Here is a 20,240-nt window from a genome sequence, read left to right as displayed (position 1 = left end):
GTATTCTCTGAGGCAAGACAATATATCATTTTGATATATATGAATATTTAATGATATATTTGAGCAGATTTGCAGAATTAGTAGAAGGTCACTGACACAGCACATAAATGATATATAATTGCTTAAAGGTTCCGAGGGTAACGGTGTGATTGGTCTTCTTAACTGTTCAAGTTGAAGGACGAGTGTGATGCAGAAATGTAGTACTCTTCATTTTTAAACTTAGTAATGGCATCAAGCTCTCCCCGGCTAGGTTGGTAGTAATAGTTACTGTATTGTATAGTTATAGTATTAGTAATAGTTACTTGATTTGGTATAAATTTAATTTGGTCCGTAAAAGGTGATAGATAGCTCAGGGTAAAATGTTATTACATGTATCTCAGTCATGAATTGCTGATTATGATCTATTGTGAAGGTAGGCAATCACATATTACTCATTTTCAGACAAAATAATTCTCCTGAATATGGCATTTATTGCTTCAGAAGAGGCTGTTGAGCCATCTTCTTGGTTTGATGCAGCTCCTGAGCTAAAGGTGTACTCTTACACAATACTCTTAAGTAGGGAGGATCTTTTAAATTCACTTGTGGTACGTGGGTGTTATTGGCTGGGTCAGCATTTATTAACCCTTCCTAAATAACCTTGCAAAGGTTGTGATGAGCTGCCTGCTTGAATTGCTGTTGAGGAATTTGCCCCAGTGACTTTGAAAGAAAAGGACAAACACCCAGCTCAGCATGGTACCCGGAGATGTCGGTGTTTCCATGGCATCTTTTTTCCCTGTCCTTCTAAGTATTGGAAGTTGGAGGTTTGGGAAATACTGAATAGGATCTGAACAGATGGAAAGCTATTGTGTGGCCTGAAACTATCTTGGTTTGAAGTCAATCCTCATTTAGCATCAGTGAAAGCTTCAAATTAGACATTGGCAAGAGGGGATGGACATGCAATCTCCACTGGACATGTGCTGCTGTTTACTGTGTAATTCACCCAAAATCAAACAAACTAACACAGAAAGGTAAAGTCACCATTGTTTTACCAGACCAAATGGCTGCTCTCTGTTTAGAGAGAGAGAGAGAGATGACTGGTGGTGGTTTAACCTGAGGGTCACCATGTCTCAGGCTAGGGGAAATGTTGAGAAAGAGAGCTCTTTGTGGTAACATCAGCCAGTACAAGAATTGAGCGTATGCTGTTGGTATCACACTGCATTGCAAATCAACTGTCCAGCCAACTGAGCTAACCAACCCCATAACAAAGGATCCAGGAATGTCAAGGGTAAATTAAGCATATTGCAGAAAGAGTTACTGCCATCCAGAGACATAGTGGTGCAGTAGTAATGTTACTGGACTAGCAACAGGGACTCAAGCTAGTGGCGTGGATTTAAATCTCACCATAAAAACTGGTAGAATTTAAATTCAAATAGTAAAGAAATGTATGGAATTGAAAGCTGGTCTCAATAGTGGTGGCAGTGGAACTATCATTGATCATCATAAAAATAAAGTGGTTCACTAAAGCGCCTTAATTCCTTTAAAAACTTATTTCTCTAATCAACCTGTTCAGGGATGCTATTACACACCTATGGAGCAGGTGGGACTTGAACCTGGATCTCCTGAGCTAGAGGTACTGATACTGCCACAAGGGCTCCTACTATTCTGCCATGCTTACCTGGTCAGACCTAGATCGATTCCTAATCCAAAAGGTGTGGTCAATTCTTAAATTCTTTCTGAAATAGCTGAGCAACCAAGTGTAACAAGAGATGGACAACAAAAAATAAATCATGAACAAAAATCATTGGTGTTAGATTAAACAGTGGAAGCTTGCTTCGCCCATACACTGTTTTCCAAATCCCACTTCCATCAAGATAAAAAAAAAGCCACCATTGTGCATTTCAACTGATTGTACTTGTTTTTGAGGAAATTCTTAAAATTAACTTTTCTTTGGATGCACGGATATCTATAATTTACAAAGACACTAAAGATCATTGCACACGAATGAAACAATTTTTATGATCAACCCATTTTTTATTCTCTTGGGACCATGCTACCATCCTCAAATGTATGAAGGAATAATTTAGAATGCAAAAATTAACACATTGCTGTTCATTGCAAGGGGTGCTCCTAATTCCTACATTCATACGTTCACTTGCTAGTCCATTTTTGAACATACATTTGATTTTTTTCTCGACAATACGAAAATTTGTTTGATCAGAAACTTCTAAAATCTAAAAATCACAAAACACCAGGTCATAGTCCAACAGGTTTATTTGGAGATACAAGCTTTTGGAGCGCTGCTCCTTCATCAGGTAGCTAGTAGGGCAGGATCCTAGGACACAGAATTTATAGCAAGAGATCAAAGTATTATACAACTGATGTAATGTTCTAAAATGCAATATGGCTTTTGTTTGGGTTGCCAATTATGGTAAAATGGAAATTCCTCCACAGGATTTCTTAGTAAAATAAAGAAAATAAAACCCAATTCCTTCAAAAGAGTGATTGCACATCACATTTGTGTTTAGTGGAGAAAGAATTTCCAAATCAAATTAGTGCTGCAATATTCATGCAGAACCTGGAGATTGCACGTATTAGTTTGGAGAATTAAAATCCCAATCTGGCTTCTGCAACATTACAAATACTCTCACAACGGTCATATTCTCCATTTGTCCCCCATCACTGGTTGGCCTTTAACTGGGCCATTTCAGAGGGAAATTGAATGGCAACCATATGGAGGTCAGACCAGGTAAGGTAGGCACATTCCTTTCCTTAAGACATAAGTGAACCATGTGGGTTTTTATGATAATTGACAATGGTTTCAGACTCACTATTGGACTAACTTTGATGAGTATCAGGAAGATAGGGGTTCTCAAGGGAAAGAGTGAATATTAATTCACTCACCTCTCCCGTGGAGTTTTATTCCTTATGAAGCAAAACCATTCCCAGATCATTCCATAAATGTGATTTTCTTCAGACCATCTAATGACACAAAGCTTGATTTGCTTCTTTGTCACAGAAGGAGCAAAATGTTATTCAATAACAAGGTCACTACTGTCTCTGACACTGAAATCATCTGCCTCCATGCAAGGTCAATATTGCACAAAGTGCTAGCCTGCTAAAACTCTCCTTTAATATTTTTCACGCACAGTACAGGTGCTTCCTTCCTATTCAACCTAATCTGGTCAAAATCGGAGAACTGTTACAGTATAGGAAGAGGCCATTCAGCCCAACGTACCTGCATCAGTTCTATTATCTAGAGCCAATCTCCTGCCTTTCTCTCCCACATCCCTGCACATCATTTCTATCCAACTAATCATCCAATGCCCTCTTGAATGCCTCACTTGAAGAATGAAGATTCAGTGGGTATTGGTAAAGGAGCAAGCTCATGAAGAAACAAAGACAAAAGAACATGAGCCATTTAGGGTCACAGATTTTGCTTGTGTTGTCCTTTCAAATGCTGGTGGGCAGTCTTTCTTTATCCAACATTTTCTGTTGTTGATTAAGAGTGCCAACATTTGTATCCTTCACCTTTTATCTCTGAGAATGGGAAAGTCTGTGGCTGAGATTTTGCAAGTTCTCTGGACGTATGTTGGGAGAGCTGGTAAAATAGCAATAGAAGTAACTGGGAGGAAAGGCTTACACCTTCCCCCTACTCTAGGACATTTTCCGACTGTGCGAAAATCTAGCCCGTTAACATTAATCATTCATCCTAGTATGATGTACTCTCTAGATACAATCTAATTTTGTCAAACATAATCTATATTTACATCGCTGAATGTTTCTCAGAGCCCTGTGGATATTGTATGAAAATTTCACCACCCACTACTGGAATTCACAAAGGAGACATTCCACTATTAAGCATGCACTGACGAGAAAATCTTTTGGATATCGTTCAGATAGTAGTCTGAACATGCTGCGTTGCAAATTACACAGTGAACTATTAGTTATAAAATGAGTAGAAGCTTTGGTGCAACTATTTAAACTTCCCTGTCCTGAAACTACTCCCAAATAATTTTATCTGGCTAAAGATTAATGAAATGTTTTCTTAGTTCATTTGAATTCTTACAATGCAAGTCTTCCCCCATGTTTGCCATCGCTGTTTTTAGTACAGTCTTCATCAAGTTGTATGTATTACCTGTGGAGAACTTGGGTCTTTTTCTGATAACTATCAATACATATCCACACATTTTTAAGTAGATTTAGTGGTTTTGAATCAAAATCTCACTAGCAATGTGGTTGTGTTCCAATAAGGCCCATAAAGCATTTTCTTTCATTAAATTCATCTCTTGTTCCAAAGGGATGGGATAATGCACAATTATAATAAAGAAAATAAAAAGTGTGCAGGCAGGTCAGACAGTGTCTGTAATCATCTAAGTCAATGATTCATCTAGTTACTCCTCACCAGGGCTCTCCTAAACTACGAATGCACACCCAAAACAGTAACTGATCATCTCTTCTTCCACTTGTTAATGGACTTGTTATCTGTTGCAGTAGAAAAATTTTGGTTCCTGTTCTTTGCAAGATTGATTTGAAATGAGCCAAATGGTCATTTGAGTGGTGTGAACAGATCTGGACACCTCAGGAAGCATAGATTGACCTTGGAGGAAGTACAACATAGGTTTACAAGAATGATCTCTGGACTTCCAGGGATGAATTTATGAAGAGAGATTATACAAATTAGGCCTGTTTTCTCTAGAATTTAGAAGGCCAAGGGTGATTGGGTAGATAAAGATAAACCATTTCCTTTGGTTGGCGATTCAAGAATTAGGAGGCATACTTTAAACATTAGAGCCAGACTATTCAGGAGAGATGTTACAACTTCTACACACAAAGGATGGTAAAGGTTTGGAACTTTGTTCCACAAATGGCAATGGATGCTGGTCAGTTGTTAACTTTAAATTTGAGGTAGATAATTTTTTGTTGAGCAAAGGTATTAAGGGATAAGGGCCAAAGGCAGGCATATGGCTATGCTATGATCTCATTGGATGGTGGAACAGGCCTGAGGGGCTGAATGGCCTACTTCTATTCCTATGTCATCCTTGCTTTATCTCAAGTAAGGGGAACACAATCTAAATGGGCAGTGAGGAGCACTGAATCTTTCAAAGTACAATGTAGCATTTTCCATTTCTGATTGTGAATGGCTATTCAGCTCCGGATGACTGCAAATGAACGGTAAGGTGATGTGATTCTGCTGTATGTGGACTCATGGGAAAAAATACATATACCTGGTGAAAAAGTAACTTACCTTCCCTGGCGAGAAGGATGTTACAGAATGTAACAAGATGTACATGTGACTCTTGTGATGCTCATTTGCACTCACAGCCTGATGTCACATGAGGAGCAATATTGTTTACTGAAGTGCATGCCCAGATAATACACATGATATCACAATAAGAGAGATGAGGGATTTTTTTTAAAAAAAGAAATTCATTCACGGTATCTTTTTCTTGAAACAAATAATAAAACATTAGAGCTCTTTCTGAGAGGAAACATTCAACACATTTTGTTCCTGGCATCACCAGATCTTCAACAACTTCTTAAAAACAATTCTGTCCAGAAACATTTCTCACCAACAATTTCTGCCCTCACACCTACCCATCTAGCTCAGCAAGAAGCTTAAATCCCTTGTTGTAAAGTATCCATGCTGATGTAAGCAATCATTTTAACTCCTGTGCTTCATTTCTTGTTTTAACCACAGAAATCCCCACAGTAGGTGAATTAATTAATCCATCCATTCATTAGTCAGGAGGTGAGAACAGGATTTTGCATACCAGGATGGAATCATTCTGAAAATAAGGTAAATGATGTAGGTGATGTGGGAAATGGGTGAGATTCAAAACCTTTTTAATCAGAGAAGGGAGTGTAAGGTTTCCTCTTTGGGCCTGGAGGAGTATAGTGTGATAATATTGCTTCACAAGAATTTTTTAAAAATCTTTTAAGGTTTGTTGATACTAATTGACTCAAATTATACCATCAGATTTTGCTGGTGGACATCAACTTATTTGAATTGAATCATTAAGGTAAGGGATTAATGGATGAAGAGCTTTGACTGATGGAATATTTTGAAATGAGACTGCTGGGACACTGGTAGGTTTTGAGGCAGACATTTGCAATGCTGCATTCTGTAAAAACATCTACATTCAAGCACAGTGGTTCAGTAGTTAGCACTGCTGCCCTCACAGCATCAGGGACCCGGGTTCAATGCTACCCTCAGGCAACTGAGTGGAGTTTGCATATTCTTCCAGTGCCTGCATGTGGTTGCTCTGGTTTCCTCCCACATTCCAAAGATATGCAGGTTAAGTGGATTAGCCATGGGAAATGCAGGGTTACAGCAATTGGATGGGTTGGTCTTTGGAGGGTTGGAATGGACTTGATGGGCTGCATGACCTGCTTCCACACTGTAGGGATTTTATGATTCTAGGCAGAAGATTCATGTCTAGCTTCATACTTCAGCATCGGGTTCATTTAACAGTAGAGGGCTTACGCCCGAAACATCAACTCTCCTACTCCTCAGAGGCTGCCTGACTTGCTGTGCTTTGCCAGCGCCACACTTTCCAACTCTTATTTAACAGTGGGTCCAACAATTTGTGTGACTTTGTAGTTCCTTCTATAAATTGAATCAGGGGCAATAAAGCCCCACGGTTGCTGATATAGGTGCAAATGTGACTGGAAATACCGACTAGACAGTTTAACCTCCCGAACTTACCCCATCTATTCAGCCAGTTGGACAGGGATAAAAGCATCCCTTATTTATTTTATTCTTTATTAAAAATCAACAGTTTAAAAAAAAATTTAATTTTTATACAAAAGTACGATTTTCTGCTGAACAGAAAGATGTTTAATTGCAAAATACTCAGGCTGCCTACAGACAATAATGATGTTCAGAGACATAGCACAGTAGCAGGAAGGAATTATTTCAAAACTAATTACAGACTGAGCAAATGATTCCAACCTCACAGCCATGTGGCGGGAATGAAAGGGAATAAAACAATGTTTAGATAGCAGATTTCCTTGTCACAGTTCATCCCTGCTGTGGGTCCTGACCTGAATGCAAGTCACTGTGCCCTGGGGTATGGATACAGCTAAACCTTTCCCAAACAAGCATTAAAGCAGTCATCCAGAACTGTATGTGCACAGTCCCCAGGCAGCTGAGTCTTAGAGTAGTGCTGGAGAGGGTCTGATTTCAGGCTAATCCTCTGCACGAGGATGGTGCATAGCATACCAATGCCACAAGAGAAACCCACTTTAATATAAAATTAGGCCAAAAGAAATATACTTTATTATAAAATTAGGACAAGGGTTCTTGTGGTACAGTGGCAATGTCCCTACCTCTGAGCCTGGGTTCAAGTTCCACCCACTCCACAGGTATGTAACATCTCTGAACAGTTTGATTAAAATATCTATAAAATCAAGGCAATGAACTGACTCTTTTCTTGTTATATAATTAAATTAACAGATAAATCAGAGACTGTGGGAGAAAAGATGGTACTAATATTCTGACAGTACTTGAAATATTGCACGTCCAACAGTATCTCACACTCTATGGTTTTATGTCTCTCGGAAACCACTACAGAATATGCTGGAGATCTCTGCATAGATTTTAAAGGCATCCACCTATAACAACTAGGAGCTATTTAACATTTTCAATTTAAGGTACTTTGATTTTGCAGAAGGCCAGTGGTCTGTGTTTCTAACACCCAAATCTGTTGTGGCTGATGTGAGGCCCCTTGAGATATCTGGTGGGTTTGCCATTAGTTTGCACAGTGTTAGTGCAGTAGCTGTCAGTCCCACTGGCATAAGCCTTAAGGCAATACCAACATAACTTTCATTGTTTACAAAATACTTGGGAACAGAAATAACATAAGAAACGCAGACTTTGAGAAATGATAAAGTATGAAAAGTAATCCACAGCGCATCTGAGAAATCTCCAACATGCCTGGGGTACATTAGCTCATGTTTGTATCTCACAATCCGTCACTCCCAACAAACACTTCCCACATACATGCTATTTCCTTGCATATTTGATATCATGTCACATACGTATCATGGGGAGAGGGATAGCATATGAATGAGTTCATTATCTGGACATTGTACTTACTCTGGAATCTCGTTTGCAAGATGGCTTGAGAGTAGAGAAAACAAGGACATACATAAGAGACAAAACAGACACCACACCATGAGAAAACTGGGACAAGCACAAACCACTTGTTGAAGGAGAATTTTCAGCAACCAGATAAAACAAAGGAAGGCAAGAAGGTTTCAGTACAGAAAAACTGCTTCATATTAAGATTTCTGTATGGATTGACCAGTTACATATGAAGACTTAAAGTGACACACATAGATTTAAGCATTAGAACAACACAAAAACAAGAGCCAAACTGCATGTTTTTACAGTGAATCTTGACCTTTCTAACCTTAATTAATCTGGAATATTTGAACCCTGTAGTATTTGAACCCTCCTCATTTTCAATACACAAGTTATGTCAAATCTTCAAAGGTCTTCAGAGTTGCAGCTGCCTGTTGGGGTTAGCAACACCTTACAATAACTATTCTTTATGTTTGCTCATTAAAAGTGACCTTGAAAATAGATGTAAGCCCTCAGTCCCCAAAGAGAAAGTTCTAGTGAAAGTCGATCAACTTGTATGGTACAAAAATCATACTCATATGGGAATTAGATATTGATTTCAAGGTGTGTGCAAGCCAGGTTGAAGGAAAAAGTGCATACCTTGTCCCACTATCTGTGAGAATTGTCTTCAAATAGTTAAAGATGTGTGTTGACAAAATGGTCTGAAATATTGATGGACAGGCTACCCAATACACCTCCATGTACATTAATAATGTTAATGTAGAGATTGGAGAATATTGGTCAGGTAGTGAATGGTGCAGAAATTTCCAAAATTAGGGCAAAAGTAAATTTCAAGTCAATTTGGTATTTGATTATGTCATGTATTGAACATTTTATCAACAGTTATTCATATGCAAAGAACGTGACATACCTTCTTGTTACTGAATTGTGATATTCTATGAATGTCCGTCCATTAAATGCCACAGATTCACTCTCACCTGCGGACTTCTCTTCAAGCGCTACAGAAACAGGGGAAATTGTAGTCAAATTATAGTCAGTCATCACTTTTAGAATAAAGCTAAACACATGGCTTATAAACATTAAATGCTGGAGATTGCTTGATGAAGAGTCAACTAAACCTGAAACGTTAATTTACTCTCTCTCCACAGATGCTGCCTGACCAGCTGTGATCTCCAGCATTTGTTGTTTTCATTACAGATTCAGTACATCTGCAGTAATTTGTTCCTAAATACATGGCATAGTGCAAAAGTCCCATCAAAGATATTTGGAACAAATTTGTTTTCAAGTCTGAGCAGAAAGGCATACAATGTGAAATTTCACAACTGAGAGGCCTCATGTCATATTTTTAAGTGGCTAATGACACTATAGAATTTGCTTGCTGTCATGGTTAGGTACAAGCTGAAATCTAGTCGACTTGTATCCTTAGTAACAAGAGGCTGACAAATTAGGCAACAGAGCCTGAGCTTAAAATAACAACGATCTAGTCTTGTCACTCTTAGACAAATCTCAAACTAGCGTCCCTGAAAGAAAAGCCACAATTTGTGGGGCAGACAGCGTGATGTTCAATAAGTAGCAGCAAATATCCTTTAGTCGACTAAATATGCAACTTGAACACTCAAGCATATCTATATAGCTCAGTAATTACCTTCCATCTGTCTCTTAAGTTTTAGGATGTATTAGTGAAATTTATTTCAAGGGATTTCCTAATGATGAAGCTAGCCACTACAGTGCCCGATACAGGACTGACTCATGTAAAGATGGAAAGTCCCAGATCTGATTCCCCCCCTATTATGTTGCATTAGCTGAACTGCGTGACTATATCACATTAACTGCCCATAATAAAACTGGACTGGAGGGGTGAGGTTGATTTTGTGGAGGTCATTTGGGGATGGGGGTGGGGGGAAAGAGGGTGAATAAACCATCTGGGCTTTTCTATCCAACTATCCCCCTACTAAGGGAAGTGTCTTAGCAGAATCGACGTGTATGGACATCCAATAAGCTGGTGAGGCACATCCTATGCACACCCATGATAATGCATTGCCTGGCTCACCACAAACTATTGCCATTAGAGTGAAGTACTGCAGGTGACTAACATATCCAGTATCTTCAAAAGGAGAGCTGGAACGGAAATTATAACACACTGGCTGCTTCTGAATTTATATTATGAAATTCACAATTATTTAGCTGCTTATAGAATATTAAAATATTATAGTGTCTGCTTAGATCCACATATTGTCTAGTATTTACAAAGTTCTTGTAACTATACACATACGGCAGATTGTTTATTACACTGTTTATTTAAGAGCATTTTTGTGGGTTTAACATTCTACACACAACATTCTTTTACCGATATTAATAAGTGTTAATTCAGTTTCCAATAATGGCTTGGGTAAGTTTATCCAATGAGTTGACACAGCCTGGAGTGGCCCTGCTCTCTTTGTCTGTCTGTGCTGAGTTCATTCATCTATAATTGGGTATTGTCAGCACTTTGGCTTGGGTAGCATTAAGCTTGACTTTGAATGATGAGATTTGGGGTTCAAATTCCACTCCAGGGAATGAGCACGAAAGTCAATACTGATGCTTTGCTGCTATACAAAGGGAAAACCTCATTGATGGAGGTGCTCCCTTTCAGATACCTGTCAAGACAAGGACCCATCCAAAAAGCTCCTGTGGCACTATTTCAAGAAAACTTTGCACAGTTATCCCCTGTCCTGGCCAAACTTGATTATCTCAGTTGTCTGGACACAGGTTTGCAATTGCAAGATGATACCAACATTGTGAGTTCAAGTCCAGCACTGGAGAAGGTCCCACCTCATCAAACTTCCCTTCTCTAAACTGAGCAGCCTGTAGTCATCTGGATACGATTGGGCAACACTGGCTAGGCCAGCACTTAATTGCCCGTACCTAAGTGTCCAGTAGGCATTTAAAAATCAACCACATTGATGTGGATCTGGAGTCACGTAGGCCAGATCAGTAAGGATGCAGTTTTCCTTCCCTAATGGGAATTATTGAACCAGACGGTTTGTGATCGGCGCTAGATTAATGTAAGCCTTTTCTGTTACTGACCTCAGTCCTAAGCTAGAAAAGAGGAGAATGAGTCAGTGATGCCATTTCTGGGGTGAAATCTTCCATGAGCAATGAGAGATTGTTGCAGATCCTTTTCAGGATCCTCCTCTGGAATTTGGTTCCACAGGAGCAGTGGAGATCCTTCCTGTCTGGAGCTGACAGCCAATCAGAGACAACAGCTCCTGCACTCAGCAGCGCAAAGGAGGAAGTTGGGGGCCTGCTGTTGAAAGTGCAACTCCAGAGTGTCCCAGGATGCAGAACCAGTGGAAATGACGTGTGAAATGTGGAGGGGTTTTACAAGGTGGGGATAGTGAGGAGAAGGGAGCAGGAAATACTGTACAGAAGCAAGGGTAAAGGAGGGGGATGTCTCTCAGTGACCACTCCCTGCCTGATGTCCATTCTGAATGAGTTCCCCTCCAAAAATCTCCACCTCCACGCTCCCCCTCTCCCCCTAAACAGACACGCCCTCTCCCTCCTTCTGGGAAGGCTGCACAGCGACTGGCCTGCCTGATGCTGGATTAATTCCAGGATTCCTCGCTGGAGGAGTCCCTGAAGTGGTCTTTAACTAGCCATTATCTACAATTCAGGAGTGTAATTGTTTTGAAAAAGCATTCATGCCAGTGACTGAAGCAGCATTTATTATCCAGAGGGCTGTTAAAAGTCAAGAACATTGCTGTGGGTTTGGAGTCACATGCAAGTCAGAACAAGTAAGGATGGAAGATCTCCTTCCCTAACGTGCATTAGGAAACAAATGGGTGTTCATAGCAATTGATGGTGGTTACTTGTTCATTATTCAACTAGCTTTTTATTTCCAGATAGTTATTCAGTTCAGATTTCACTATCTGCCAGGGTGGTATTCAAACCCATGCATCTGCCCGGGGTTCTTGATTACCGGTGGTTTGACATTATCACTGTGCTGCATCTTCCCCTTACTCTGCTGGTTTTGGATGAGTGCAGGTCCAACAACATTCTGGGAAAGGCAGCTCGCTTAATTGGCACCTCAGCGTCACTCCCTTTACCACTGATGCACAGTGGCAGCAGTGTTAACTATCTGCATGATATAGTGCTTCAAACCCCAAGCTTCTTTAGGCAGCACCTTCCAAACCCATCACCTTTACCATCTAGAAGGACAAGGAAAGTAGATATGTCAGAACACCACCACCTGCAAGTTCATCCTGACTTAAGAATATATCAACATTCCTTCACGGACACTGGATCCAAATTCTCTAACTCTCCCCCGAACAACACTGTGGGTGTGGCTACACTGCAGGCACTGTGGCAGTTCAAGTCAGCAGCTCTTCCTCCAGGGCAATTTGGGATTGGAAACAAATGCTGGCTTAGCCAGCAACACCTTCATCCTTTAGACATGGTTTAATGATTAGCAGTAGGTCAGGAAGGTCAACCATGAAACTTGCTGTTCAGAACTTATTTCTGGCAGACGTGGGAAGGCAGTGGGAACTGGGTACACCAAACCATGGAGTATGACATTCCCACCTCCTATCTCGCGACCTCCAGAAACACAAGATTTCACCCTTGATCACAATAAGGTAGCTGTTGGAAACATGCGGAAGTCGATTTTAAGCTTTATGCTTTGGTGTAGATGATGAGCCTCTCCTAATCCATTGTCAAAGTTCACAAGCCGCAATAACAAGTCCATACCTTAAAGAGGAAAACAACAGATGAAACAGACAAACAATGGCCAGATTTTCACATGAAACACGATTACCTTTTTCACACTGTGATCCTGAGAAGCCACGCTGGCACATGCAATCATATTCCCCGAGTTTTGGACTACAGATTCCGCCATTGCGGCACGGATTACGCCTTGCCGTGCAGGGATGAGAGCGGTAATTGGAGATCTCCATTGCCTTTCTAATATTTTCTTTCTTAAGCAGTGGAATAGATTTTATTGAAAGCTAAGAGCAAAGAGAAAAGCAATTAGGAAACAATCACCAATTCTGAAACTCAGGAAAAAAGCATTCATTGGATTCAGCCATTTCGTTTTGATGAATTTAGTTTCAAAAACTAAAAGATTACTTTTATTTCCAATGAAACAAACTCAATCCATAATCTGAATCAATTTTTGTTCAGAAGTTGGAGAAGGAGAATGGGCACCAGATGCAATCTCGTGCAGCTTGTTATCTACATCCTCACCACAGCTCTGAAAATGGGAACCAATCAACAGAAAGGGAATAGACTCCTTTTCAAATTGGGGTTAGACAGCAGGTTCCCAATGGTGAAGAGCCAGAGAAGCCCCTGTACTCTCAGATGAGCAACTCCATTGGCCGAACAGGCGGAGGTTGTTAGTCTGAAGATGGGGAGGGGGCCACTTTCTTTTTTAACTTTTAAACACCCACAGTGGCCTGTTCTTGATCTTGGATGGGAAACTCAATCATAAAATGGCCAGAAGGTGAGGTATGGTCCAGAGCCCGTTAGGGAAGCAGGAATCACATGGACACCCACTGTTCCTGCCCTAACTCTATTGTGTTGGCCATCACTCATGCAGATTGCCCACACTGATGACTGGAACTCCCAGCTGATGCAAGAATGTGGCCTTCGTTGGGCCTCCCTCTTGACAAAATGACCTTGCAGGTATTAGACACCCCCTGGTTGGGTCCAAGGAGCAGGTGTGGTCAGAGAGCCAGTTTCTGAAAACTGCCCAGGTTGGTATTGTGACTGGTAGCCAATGGAATGGTGCCAAATTACAGCCCCACACCCTTATGATCCAGAGCCCAATTTTGATTGAAAGTATGAGCCCTGATTCAGGACTTTGAGCACAGGAATAGGAATAAACCATTCACTTTCTCGAACCTGTTCCGTTATTCAACTTCTATCATAACTCCATCAATCCACCTTCTTTCTGTAATCTGTAATAGCTCTGCCTAACAAAAGTCTATCAGTCTCAGTTCTGGAATGTTCCATTGATCTTCCATCTGAGCATCTTTCCTCAGAAAGCATATTCACGATTTCTACGACTCTTCCATGAAGAAATCCTCCTGACATCATTCCAAGAGACCCATGCATGATTTCAATGTTATCCTCATTAATCAAAGTCTTTGCAAAATGGAATGCCATTCAAATTGGTGAATCTCCACCTGACCACCATCTTGGACGGCGGTTGAAGGTGGGATTGTTGGGTGCAGACAGAATTGCTGCCTTTTTTGGGCACAATTAAGGAAGGAGGCAGAGTTAAGGCAGCATGGTGGCTCAGTGGTTAGCACTGCTGTCTCACAGTACCAGGGTCCCAGGTTCAATTCCAGCCTTGGGTGACTGTGTGGAGTTTGCACATTCTCCCCATGTCTGTGTGGGTTTCCTGTGGGTGCTTTGGTTTCTTCCCACAGTCCAAAGATGTGCAGGTCAGGTGAATTGGCCATACTAAATTGCCCATAGTGTGAGGGGAATTAGTCAGAGCAAAATGGGTCTGGATGGGTTACAGTTCAGAAGATCGGTGTGGACTGGTTGGGCCGAAGGGCCTGTTTCCACACTGTAGGGAATCTAATCTTTAATCAAGAAAGGCTAAAGAGAGGAATATAATTTTGGAGGGAATAATTTCAAAACAGAAAACCGAGGTGTATTAACCAGACACTGTGCACCAAAGGAAAATAAAATGCCAGCTCTTGATGCCCACTGCACCAAGTCTTGCTTTTTACTCAAGACAAATTGATCAGAAAGCACTTTTTACACTTAAAATTCAACATGCATTACAAATATATATCTTCAACATAATTAACAGAACATTCTCATAACAAATTAAAAACTGGATAATGGGCAGTATGAATACTAAGAAAATGGGCAAATGATGAGATTAAGTCTTGGAGAGGGGACAAGGCTAATTAGCACAAACATCTCATGGTTTTTAACCAGTGTTCTGTCCCCAGTTTCTCAAGCCACTGAAGTTTCTCGTTCTGCTTACCTTCTGAATTGCTCCTTTAAATCCAGAGGTGATTGCAGCTGCACGGGCAAACTCATTGAACTCCGGTGCTCCACCTACATACAAGGCTTCCTTGAGGTTCAATGCTGTGTGCGGGGTCTTGGGATGAAGAACATCTTTTATTTAATGACACGATCAGGCTCAGATGATATTTGTCTGAATAATTATACATCGATAATTAAGCCAGCAGCCAATGTGGCATAATATTTCAACGTAAAGTCAGTCTGTCAATGTAACAATAAGGTTTTAAACTGGTGGGTATTTTATTTTGTTAAAGCTGCATTACCACAACAGTCATACACCAAGGGCTTTTTATTTCTCAGTCACTTGCAGTAACAGGCTAAATTGATTGTTTTGAAGTGGACAGACTGACTTTAAGCTTCAGTACTGTTATTTTGGATATAAATTTATAACAATGGAGTGACAAACTACTTAAAGGTATGAAGTGATGAGAAAGGGGTGTTGTGGATATTGTTTGTGGAGGGCACTTGGGCTGAAAAACAAGTTTTTCTGAACAAAGGCCAAGTACAGATCATGGATAGAAAGAATAAATGCAAAAAAACTCAGTGAACTGGAATTGAAACAATGATATTCCAGCTGAACCAACATCTCTGATTCACACTACACTATTGAAGTCTGTTTCTGATTACAGGTTTGTTTTAAAAAGGAAGAAATGCTACTTACCACATTTCAGCTAAAGGTTTAGATTTTGAAAGGAAAATATTTAATTATAATAGCCTTAAAAAAAAGGAACTTTTTTGAAATAAAAGGAGCTGCAGATTTTGGAAATCAGTAATAAAAACAAAAACTGTACTTCCTCTCGACAGATACTGCTGTGTTTTTCCAGCAATATCTGTTTTTGATAAATTTGATAATATCCAAGTACAGAACCGCTGACATGATTTCAAAAGTAGAAATTGTTGGAGAAACTCAGCAAGTCTGGCCACATCTTTGGAGAGAAAACACAGAGTTGACATTTCAAGTCCAGTGACCTTTCCTCAGAACCCTGTTCGAAATCTTTCTCAAAACACACAACCATTTGTGTCAGATGCTAATGAATCTACAGCGATGACAAATAAATCCTTTTCACATTCCCCTGTTCTGAAGGAGGGTCACTGGCCCTGAAATGCTAACTCTGCCTTCTCTCTGCAGATGCTGTGAGATCTGCTGAGTTTCTCCAGCAATTTCTGTTTTTTTTTTGTTTCTGATCTCCAGCACCCGCAGTTCTTTGGATATAACTGCTGGAGTGACTTGTTGCTTGTCAGGAAGATCCTCATTCAGTCCTTTCTCCTGAGCTACCATTCTACCCTCCCCAAAAAGACTGTTGTTAAAGTCTAAAAAATACCAAAGAACAGCTGGTGTCTGTGTCTAAAGTTTTGGATCAGGTCACGTCGGTGACTTGTTCAAACTTGTATATATTTAAAATAGAGTCCTTCACATGACAAAAACAGAAATCCAGCCGCAAGTGTCCTTACTAATTAACAGTGAACACTTACGGATGTTCTGGAGTATTTGCCTTCTGTTCATACTCAATCTTTATGGTTCAACTGTCAGGCGTGAGCACAGGCTAACGGGCAGAGCAAAGGTTCAACTGTGTTCCCATTTAATTTATTTGTGACCATTCATATTTTCATTGGGGAAGTGGTGTCTTTTTCTTGTTTTCACTGGTCATTGTGTTACTAAACGTGGCCTTCGAAATTCTCTCTCAAAAAAACATGATCATTTGTATCACATACTAATGAATATATTGCCAGCCATGACAAATAAATCCCTTTCACAATCCCCGTCAAGTGCTGTGATGAATGTGTAACCAGAAACAGACCGCGGGTAGTGATTTGAGCTCATGTGTGCCAAATGGGAATGCAAGACAAGATTAAATATGCATGAGATGAATGAATAATGTCAAACAAATTCAGTAAAAGCCTCATGAGGAAAAACACACACAAACCAGTACACACAAGCAATGTAATGACATACTTATCAGGTTAGTGGTGATCTTGCTTGTTTATAAAGATGTACATTAAAGTAAAGTACCTTTAATAGAGATTACCACAGGCACTTCCATTTCTAAATGCACAGAACAGGACTGTACATTTATAAAAGCTAGTTTAGATTTGAATATTCTAATGAGATCTTAATGATTGATAAGTTATTACAGATTATGAAATTCACATTGAAATGCTAAATATGGAGTTGTGTATTTCAAAAATTCACAGCTTGAATTTTCCACACATTTCCCATCCCACTGCTTTCTTTCTTCAAAACAATTTCGACATTTAATTGGGCCCTCAATCCACTGATTCGATCATTATTTGTATAATTAGAAGTTTTACTTATAGAGTTTTTAAAACTGATCCAGAAAAAATCTCAGAGAATACTGGAAGGCACTCAGCAGTTTTGCCAGAGGCCTGGTTTGGAAGCAGAAACGGAGTTAAAGTTTTGAGTCCAATATGATACTTCTTCAGATGAATTCTCTCACCACAGATGCTGACAGACCTGCTGAGTTTGACCAGCATTTTCTGTGTTCCAGATTTTCAGCATCCACAGGTATTACTGAAGATCAATCAAGCCAGAGGTGACAATGTTAGGATAAATATTCTCTTTGTTAGTTCATATTAAGTTTGTATTGTTTTAAAAGAACCGTTTGTTTAAATTTAATGATAATATAAACCAACATGAATATTTTACATGTCTGTAATTTTTTTTTATGGTTAGTGTCTGATTAGAGAATAAAATATGGATAAACTAAAGTTTAAATTTAAATTAATCCAACAGCCATTGCTCAATTACATGTTGTGTAAAAGTCATCAAATTAAACAAATCCTAAGTTTTATTCTCATTGTTGTTAAGTCTTTGGCTCCTGCTCTTGCTGAAAGGTCAGCTTATCAAGACAAGAAGAAAATAAAATGGAATAATGGGCTTTATTTTTCTTTTACAGAATTCATCAATAATGTATTTTTCAACAGTTAGCATTTTATTTTGGACAATCAGCAGATTTTCTTTCCTTGTATTCGTGTAATATTGTTCTATATTTTTACTTCATTTCATTTCAGAAGGAAATCTCAATCGCTTTGTCGTTGTGAACTTGATATAAAGCTAGTAATCCAATGTCAGAACTCGTGTCATAATGAGAGATCTGTTGGTCTCGAAACATTGACTAGGGGGTATGCATTTAAGGTGAGAGGGAAAGTTCAAAGGAGATGTAAGGGGCAAGTTTTTTTTCACAGAATAGTAGGAAACTGGAATCAGCTGCCAGGGGCGGTGGTGGAGGCAGATGCGATAGGGGTATTTAAGGGACTTTGAGATAAGCACACAAATATACAAGGAATGGAGGGTTATGGACCTAGGGCAGGCAGAAGGGATTAGTTTATTTGTCGTCATGTTTGGCATAACATTGTGGGCCAGAGGGCCCATTCTTGTGCTGTACAATTCTATTGTCTATGTATTAGCTCTCTCTCCACAGATGCTGCAAGACGTGCTTTTGCTTTTATTGTGAGAATGTATGGACTTTGTGCCACCAAAATAAAACTTGCTGATCAATCTGTCAATAGCAGAGATGAATTTGCAGACCATTTGTTTATAAAGCTGTCACAGAGGTCAGATCATTAAAACTAATCTTACAAAGATGGAGATTGTAAAAACAGTAAGGTTAAAATTTACATAATGTAAAATTGATTACATTTGTGCCTATTAGACTGTAGTTTCCATGCTCACTCCTTCGTTAATCTTTATTTGCTCTCTCTCTGGCTTTTCTTTTATTCCCCTAATTCTTGCTATTTTTGGTTTGGTATTATATGCATTTTTGACTTTATTTTAATACTTTGTCCTCCTATGATCCTGATTTTACCTCTCCTGTTTTTCACTTTGTTTTTAGAACGAATTACTCACAAACATTACACTTTTAATGTTCTGAAACCAAACAAATTTAGTCCCAGTTTGCTGACTGCCAGTAAGGAACACGATGTGATGACATTGGCATGGCCGTAAGTTTAGAGCAGCAGCCAGGTGTAGGCAACTGTTATGCTCAGGGAATGTTCTGCACGGCCTATCAGATGGACCACCTGGTAATGAAACCCTGTTATTGGAGACCAGATGAGTTATTGCCTGTTTCCTTCCCCTACCTGCCAGACTGTGATAATGATAACTGTGCGACACCAGGATCTACAAGATGAATTGCATGCAGTGAGGGCCCTATCTGAGGTGCCTCCTTACCAGTATGGTCCCTGAAAGCAGAGCCTGAGCAGGGTGACAGAATCACTTTGGATTTAAACAAAAGAGCCAAGGTGCCATTGTTGGTCAGCACCCACCCAGGGAGTGGTGCCATCTCTCAGCAGTGCAACCCACCCGAAGGCTCAGGATCGCTATGGGATCAAGGCCACAAGTGGGTGATGGTGTGGGCGGAATTACAGTGAAGTTAGGGAATCAATAGCAAGGACATGGGTCCCTCCTTCGCAATTCAGGATCTCTCGATTATGCATTAGCCTGTGGACGTGAAGTGGGGGAAAGTGAGGACTGCAGGTGCTGGAGATTAGAGTCGAGAGTGTGCTGCTGGAAAAGCACAGCAGGTCAGGCAGCAAAAGCCCTTCATCAGGAATGTGAAGCCTACATATAATCCTGACATGCTTAGCTTTACAGATTTCCTGCACTGGCAAGCCCCCTGCCTGCTGTTGGATGAATACCAGCCGCGGTGGGACGTGACCCTTATGTGGGCACACTGGAACAAATTCAGCTGATGGCACAGTGGGCAAGACCATTCGCGACATTTTCTACCCTGGACCTGACCAGAGTAGATGTGGGAAGAATCCTCCTCCAATAGCCACTCATCTGAGTAAATCTCCGTACACCCACCATGGGGTTAGACTGCCCAATGGGTATACTGAACACCAAGTGAAAATAATGAAAGCCCAATGACTATACTGATAGCCCAATGACTGTACTGATAGCCCAGTCAGTATACTGATAGCCCAGTGAGTCTACTGATAGCCCAGTGAGTATACCGATAGCCCAATGAGTATACCGATAGCCCAATGAGTATACCGATAGCCCAATGAGTATACCGATAGCCCAATGAGTATACCGATAGCCCAATGACTGTATTAATAGCCCAGTGAGTATACTGATAGCCCAGTGAATATACCGAAAGCCCAGTCAGTATACTGATAGCCCGGTGACTGTACC

The 20,240-nt window shown here is 40.2% G+C and overlaps 1 protein-coding gene across 9 annotated transcripts in view; it reads right to left on the bottom strand.

Annotated features, from left to right (window-relative positions):
- agrn (agrin) overlaps positions 1 to 20,240 on the bottom strand; it is a 513,439-nt gene that overhangs the window by 11,965 nt on the left and 481,234 nt on the right. For 5 of the 9 annotated variants that reach the window (XM_072586199.1, XM_072586201.1, XM_072586202.1 and 2 more), the window contains 3 exons: positions 15,045 to 15,161; positions 12,858 to 13,047; positions 8,976 to 9,063 (listed from right to left, as the gene is read on the bottom strand). In XM_072586199.1, coding sequence (XP_072442300.1) covers positions 8,976 to 9,063; positions 12,858 to 13,047; positions 15,045 to 15,161 — 395 coding nt within the window. Of the gene's footprint in view, positions 1 to 8,077; positions 8,102 to 8,975; positions 9,064 to 12,857; positions 13,048 to 15,044; positions 15,162 to 20,240 lie in introns of all 9 variants that reach the window. The other 4 variants (XM_072586197.1, XM_072586200.1, XM_072586198.1 and 1 more) reach the window with 1 other exon arrangement.

This window comes from Chiloscyllium punctatum, chromosome 16 (assembly GCF_047496795.1).
Source record: "Chiloscyllium punctatum isolate Juve2018m chromosome 16, sChiPun1.3, whole genome shotgun sequence".
Taxonomy (NCBI): domain Eukaryota; kingdom Metazoa; phylum Chordata; class Chondrichthyes; order Orectolobiformes; family Hemiscylliidae; genus Chiloscyllium; species Chiloscyllium punctatum.
Note: the sequence above shows the minus strand (reverse complement) of the source record. Positions and strands in the feature narration are given on the sequence as shown.